Source organism: Halyomorpha halys, unplaced genomic scaffold, assembly GCF_000696795.3.
Source record: "Halyomorpha halys isolate HHAL.00 unplaced genomic scaffold, Hhal_1.1 Scaffold164.1, whole genome shotgun sequence".
In the NCBI taxonomy this organism is placed as follows: Eukaryota; Metazoa; Arthropoda; class Insecta; order Hemiptera; family Pentatomidae; genus Halyomorpha; species Halyomorpha halys.
Genome location: NW_027108420.1, coordinates 650136 through 657854, shown reverse-complemented (window position 1 = coordinate 657854; position 7719 = coordinate 650136). Strand labels below are relative to the sequence as shown.

Below are 7719 nucleotides of genomic sequence, written 5' to 3'. Positions count from 1 at the left end.
AAATCCTTTTAAGTTAACTTCATTCTCTACCTGGGAGTCACACTTGATAGGCATCTAACTTTCTCCAGTCAGGTCTGGGGGAGGATCAAGCTGGCCAGACAGAAAACCTATAGGCTGTACCACCTGCCAAAGTCACCATAGCTCTCCCTTAGATTGAAGCTATAAGTCTACAAGGCCATCATTAGACCAACACCATTGTGACTGCTGTATAGTGCACCTCTTCTGTGGCTCCTCTATAAAACTGCAGAGCTATCAGAACTCTATCCTCTGGTGAATTGTCGTAGGCACCTCACTGTAGAGAACAGTGCCATCCACGAAGAACTCCAACTCCTCTCTGTCTCAATGTCCATAGATTGATTGCATATCAAATTTGTTGATGTTCTGAAGGCCTGTGCCAATCCACTCTTCCATGAGATCGCTCCTTTACCAAGACCTGGGAGGTGGCAAGGCACTGTTCCCTTGATCAACATGTTCACCGAGGGAAGGAGTTAGGGCTCTGCAGTCTGAATCAAATTAAATTGATAAATAAATATCCAGCAGAGTTGCCCCTGCCCACTCCATAATAAACAAAAGGAGCTAAGTCTTGAAGTGCTCTCCGCCCACAGCAGACCTTTCGTAAGTCCTTAAATTCAGGCAATAGAAGGATAAAATTATATTAAACTGTATTGTATTGTATTGTATATATATTTGTATTTGTATAAATAAAACTTATAGGTGGTTAGAAAAAAAACCTAACTTACTAAATTTAATTTCCAAATTAATTAACAATATTGTATTTAATGTATTGTATATTTAACATGGTTGACTTTGACGAAAAATCCAGTGATTTACAATTTTTTGGATTATAAAAGTGTGGATGTATAAATGAAGTTCAATATATATTTATTTAATATCATTTATTTGCTTGAATTGTTGCACATCTAGGCAAAAAAAATTTTTTGGTAAATTTTTAATGTATTTTTATATAAAAGAAAATATCTGTAATTAATGAAATTTGTAAATAAAATACTAGAATGAAAGAAATACAATATAAAGAAAAAAGGAGTAATTAGTAAATATGACAATCACATGTAATGAATGTGACTTAATAATGTGGTTAAGGATGATACAATAAGAAAAGAGTTGAGAAGGAGTGTAAAAAGAAAAAGATTTCTTTCACATATCTTACAATACTATTTATGTATCTATAATCATCGTTATTTCCTAATCATTCTATAATTCCTTTTATTCATTATGGTTGTTATCTTGTTTTCTGTCCTTAGCCCTGATGAAGGTTTGAAATTCTGGCCAAAACGTTGGCACTACTAAATAAGTTTTTTACTTATTTGTATTCTTCAATGACCACACCCCCTACCATCTTCTCATTTATTGTGTTTATACTTGACAAAAAATATAGAAACTAAAATATTGATTAATTTTGATCGAATGAAGATGTATATATTTCATGTTTATAAAATTAAAGTTTCTGTGATTGAAATAAAAAGATTTTAATTTACTTTTTGGCCAAATTTTTAAGTCATGAGATACACTCCCTATGATTTCTTTGCAGGTAATTCATAGATATATTTTAGGTGAATCCTTCATATATCTGCTATATGAAACTGTCTAAAAACAAAGTCATTTTTAAAAATGTCTTTTTAAAATAAAAATACTATGATGGAAGATTGTTGATTGACCGTGGGTATCAATGAATGGAATATGGTTCGGGTGCAGTCAAAAAAACTCAAATAGTAAATGGGTATATTATTTGAGTTTTTTTGACCACATCCGGACCATATTCCATTCAAAAATACTATGAATTTTTAAAAGTGCTGCAAAGTGAGAGGTTGTTCTAAAATTGTTAGCTCCTTTGTGTTCCTACTCTCTTAATACTAAATAAAAGTTTTCAACCTGTAATTTTGAGGTATTTTATTCTATTTATTTATGAAATTAATTTAATTCATTGAAAATGAAATGATACACTTATTGTTATCAATAGTTTTTATTTTAATTTCAAAGTATAGAAATGTAATAAGTAATAAAAAAATTTATAAATAAATAAATTAGTATTTTAAACAAAATATAAAATTGTTTATAGGGCAAAAAGTTAAAACAAACAGTGAATTATACTGAAGAGGGGGAAAAAGTATCTCCAAAACGCCCAAGAAGAGAGTAAATCGAGTTATTAAAAATATTCCATTTTTTAAGCCCGGAAAAAATAACCAACCTAATAAATAAGAAAGGAAAATGGAAAAAAAATTAAATAATAACAAGTACTTCCTAGAGTTGTATACATGAAACTATATTTTAATAATGTGGCTGGGGTGAGAAGGATTATGTTTCAAAATGGCCAATGACTCAAGGCTGAAACATTCTATGTATATGTAATCTGTAATAAAAATGTGTTATATAGTTTTATATTAAAACATTAAGGGTGTGGTTGTGAGTTGGTTGGGTGTAAAGTGGTCCAAATGATTTTCCTTGATCTTTTTGATTGATATTTATTGATTAAAAATAAATCCCACATTAAACAGCCAAAATTAAGTTGTTTACAATAGATAAATAAATAAATTACAAATTACACACATAAAGGACTACAATTGCAAATTTGTACAATTTTCACTGACTAATAATTTAATATAAAACAGATAATTTAAATTTAAAACACATTAAAAGCCTAACTCTTAACTTATGTGAATGGTCTTCAGTTTTTCATAAAACTATTTTATAATATAATAGGTAAATCAGCATTAAATTATAACATTATTGCAAATTTATTCCTTTAGAACAATGCAACATATACTCACAGAGAGGTTACATCATTTTATCACAGTCAAATAATTATATAATCTAAATGACAAGATTTTATTATTCTATAAATTTTTAGAATGATTTTTATTAATTTTTTTCATCATTTAACCTTCACATATTATAAATTTTAAAAATCTACTATTGCCTTAAAGTCAAAAATTAAGAAATAAAACACAATGGTTCTCAATCTAATATTTTAGTTTCAAAAATCAAAACAGATATCCCTCCCTTATGACAATAGTCAATTTTAAAAGTTCACTGTTTTATATGGTTAATGTTAATCAAGCATTCCAATTAATAAATATGGTTGAAAGATCGTACTTCGAATTAAGTCCGATTAAGAAATTAAAAAAAGTATTATGTTAGCAGCACAACTCAAGAAAGGTTAAAATAATAGTTTTAATAAACGCCGTAAGAGGCCAGCACTATCCAGACAATAATAACAATTCCTTAAGTAATTTCAGCAGGAAAATTTTTGTTTTGTATTAGGAGAGTAGGAGTGCATAGGAGCTACCGCTAGAGACCAGCACTGTTCAGACTAGTGGGTCCGATCTGCTTGTTGAGCTCCTTTGACCTTCTGTTATCCTAATACAAACTAAAAATTTTCGAGGTGAATTTCACGTCGATGTTGGTCTAGATGGTGCTGGCCTCTCGTGGCGCTTACTAGAACTATTATTTTTCTTTCCTGATTTGTGCTGCTACCTATTGGCAGTTTTTAAAACTATTATAATGTTGTTTTTTAAAGATAAATCATTATTTTAATAAACTATTTGTGTATTGTGATAATTTTAACTAAGTATTTCAGATATTATGTACTATTCACAATTGCATTCATTCTTTTAATTTAGATTCTTTATAATTCCTCAATGTAGATAAATCATAAGTTATCCAGTGAAAACACTTAATTTAGTTTGTTTGAAAGTAAACACAGCTTTTTTTAATAAGTTTAATTTTATATTTTGTTTCTTTTATACACAAAATTTAATTAACACACTATTATTATTCCAGAGGAATTGTATTCATATATGTTTAGTAATAATTGATGAATATTTATCTCCACCATTCACTTTATAAAACATAAAAATTTATGAAGATATTTAATTTGCATGATATATTTTTCAAAATAAACTTTAATGTCATTCCTTTATGTTTTTAAATGCAATGTAATTTTATTCAACAATATTTTGTCAGTAAGTAAAATAGAATATACACATAAACAATAAGGTCTATTTCTCTATAATTATTTTGTTTCTTTCACTTATTACAAACTTATTATGTCTTAGGAGTAATATCATATCCCACTACAAACCCCTTTAAGTCATAAGACAATTTAATCAAAGTAATGGACTGAATATATCATAGAAATAAAAATTGTATTAAATGTCTATAGTCTTGAAATTTTATCTTCACTCATAAAATAGGTTTGTTTTTTTTAAACTTAAAATTCATTTCTGGGTTTAGACCTCCATGTACCTATTTCTATTGCTAAGTTTTTAGTTGAGCTACTCTTGTCTTTGGAGCACAATTGGCGTATTCCAACACTGAGACCAAGAAGAGATACCATGATTTGAACAAACTTGAAGGAAAAGGCATGTCTGTCAAGGCAAATATATGATATTCAAATGGAGTTTAGAAGTCCAAGAAGAAAATTATAGAATAGGAGAACAGTATAGAGAAGTCTCAATAACACAGTTGCATTAAATGGCTTTAAGTCTCTGCTCCAGGTTATGTTGACTTTCTCAATGCAGTATCAGTTGGTAAAAGAGGTTCAGGTTAAAAATAAGATTAACCTCCATATACTGTTATTACTTTTAAAAAAATTATAAGTGAAAATCAATTTTTCAATAAATATAAAAAATTTAAGCAACATGTTCAATTCTTTTGTTTCAAGTAACATCATATTTTTTTTTCTTGAGATCATTGTACTTTTGAATATACTTTCAGAGTAGATGCATCAGTGGTAGGCCATACTCCAGTAATAGGCACTTGAAAACATAATTTTAAAGGTTAACTGGTTGAATTTCTTATAGAAAGATCTCGGCAATCAGGCTTTTATAGGTTATTTCAGACATTAACAGAAAAATCTTCATGTGGACTTAATATTCAGTTTGATAGAATAAGGAGGTAAATTTGACATTTAATGTTTTATGACAATTTTATAGGAAAGTTTGCATACTTTTTCTTTTTTTCAAAATTATGCTTTGGATACATTTTACTAAACATAAGAACTATTTGACAATTGTAAGTTTTAATTTATACATAAACAAGTTGCCTTACTATTAGGCTATCAAAAATTTTAAAAAACTCATTTTTCCACAAGTAAGCACAATGAGTTATTTAAGTATTTGATATTTTGTCAAATTGTGACAGATTTGCGTTCCAATAAAACACTTTTTATACATTAGTGTCGTTTAAAGTTTGTATTTTGGATTAGGTGTATTTATAAAACAATTGAAGTCAAGAAAATAATTCTGGATAATTAAGATTGATAATTCTATTAGAAGGCCATAAGTAAAATTTGCTTCGTCATGATTTAGCCTTCTACATTCCCCTGCCTTATTACTGGTGTAGAAACTTAAAATCTAAGATAACTTAGCTCTGAGAGAAGTTAACCAAGTATAGTCTAGAACAAGTATTGAGAAGAAATCCATGAGTAAAATAACATAGTAATACCAAAATCATTAAAATAATTTTTTTTTTAAACATGCCTACTATTGGCTGCATCCATCCTAATATTATTCATCGATAACTATAATTATTGGATTAATTTTCCACTAAATTAGTTTTAATAATATTAAGAATTTCTGATATAGAAAAAAATTGTAATTTAATTTTTCTGTTTTGTAACAAAAAATAATTTTTTTTTTCTCACTAAATTTGAATATTTATATTCAGAATTTAATTTATAAAAATTAATATTATTAGCTCGTAATAGTGCATCGTTTCTATTATATTATCGATTTAAAAATTTATTTTCAACTACGTGAGGGGATAATGAAAAAAAAAAAACAACAACAAACAAATAAAGGGAAAACTTGTGCAGTTATAAGAATATATAAAATTGTGTATTGGCTATTTTAGAGTATTAACAATCATATGACCTCTATACAGAGAGAAAAATTTCATAAAACTTTAATAAATAATTTATATAGAATTTAACAACAATTATCGTTTTCTTGTACATGTTTATAAAAATTAAAATTCAATCTTGCAGCACATACATGTGATCTGTGAGATCCAGCTCCACTTTTGCTCTTTAAATCTGCAAAAATCTATTTCCTTTTCACGATACTAGCTATTATTGAAAGCATTATTATTTGTTACTTGTTTATAAAGTTACATTTGACAGTGATAGTTAACTTTTATTTGATTTACTTGTAACGTTTTTGTAACTTCTCCTGACGGATGTGAAGGTGGTCAAATTCAACAGTTTAGAATACTCCATATTCATACCCCACAAAATATTTATTTATTATGGATAATATAGATACCATTATATTGTATTTTTTCTGAAGTAAGTTTAGTTATGACTATTTTCAAATAGATTTATAAAGACAGAAATAAAGGATTTATTAAAAAAATCTACTCAAAGCGTTCTGTGACAGATTAGGTAATATTGGAAGAAGGATAAAGATACCATAACCTTAATTCCAAGACCTTTTAACTTTCTTATCAAAAGTAGCTTTTAGAAAATCTTGAAATTTAAAGCTTTTATTATCTGTTGATAGTTTAAAGTGATTTTTCAAAGAAATGTCTTGGCTCTTAAAACTACCAACAGACAATGAAATGAACCGAACTTCAAGATTCGCTGAGAATATCATATCAAATAAAAAATGCAATTAGGAGATTTCGAAAGGTTGTGACGTGCTTTACGACTAGAGGAAAAGTTTGGCATAATAAATATACCTGTTAAATTTTCAAAAAAATATTCATGTGATAAGAAGTAATTAGTAATTACATACACATTTTTTAAAAATTTATATTAATTAATTTGATTCATGAAATTAAATTGGATTGAATAAATATTCAATTAAATAAAAATAATCTTGAATTTACTGTTTTCAATTTATTGCTATAGAAGACTAAAAATAAAAACTACTTTAAATCGGTCTTAAAATTAAAAAAAAAAATCATATTTTTCTCAGATTTCTCAGGTCTATTTGATTTGCAGGTCTCACATCTCAATGCATGACGTGAAAGATTATAAAGTAACTTTAACTAAAACAAAAAAAAAAAATTATCGATGGCTACATGTGATAACAATAATTTACAAAACAGTCGAACATATGTAATAACAGATACATTATCGAAAGTTTTGTAATAATTAAAGCAAAACAAAACTAATGGTATATAAAATTTTTTTAAATAAATATAAATAATAACGTTAACAAATACAGTGGAATAATCTTTAAAATGTAATCTTTTGATACTTAAAATAAACAAAAAGAATAATTTTAATAACCAATTAATTATTTTAAATAATTGAGTTCAGACGCTGAATAATAAACACACTTACAAATTTTCATAAATGTTTAACTGTACAGGACTGTGTGTTTTATATACTTGCAATTAATGTGCTTTTCCGCAAACTTAATTGCTAACTTAGCACAATGACATAAAATTTGATATATGTTTTTATAAAAAAAAATTGTGGTCCCTATATGGTATAACATATAGTTAATTTTATTACAACGCTTAATGTAAACGTTTGTACAACGTAACGAATATTTACACAAAATTCACATATTTTACTGCTATGACGAACTAGTTGTATGCCTGATCTGTGGAAAACCGTACATTAAGAAAGCAGTGTAAAGAACAAATGCCAAAGTTATCGCTAGAAGAGCATACATAAATAAATTAAGTTCAGGTTGTCTGAATCTGTTTTTCTTCAGCCATTCTAAAATGACCTCCTCACTGGTAAATTCA

At 27.2% G+C, this 7719-nt stretch overlaps 1 protein-coding gene across 6 annotated transcripts in view; it reads right to left on the bottom strand.

Moving 5' to 3' along the window:
* Positions 1-5896: 5896 nt before the first annotated feature.
* hlk (hulk) overlaps positions 5897-7719 on the bottom strand; it is a 115475-nt gene continuing 113652 nt past the window's right edge. For all 6 annotated transcript variants that reach the window (XM_067046727.1, XM_067046728.1, XM_067046729.1 and 3 more), the window contains one exon: positions 5897-7719. In XM_067046727.1, the coding sequence (XP_066902828.1) occupies positions 7545-7719 (175 nt within the window). In that variant the 3' untranslated portion in view covers positions 5897-7544.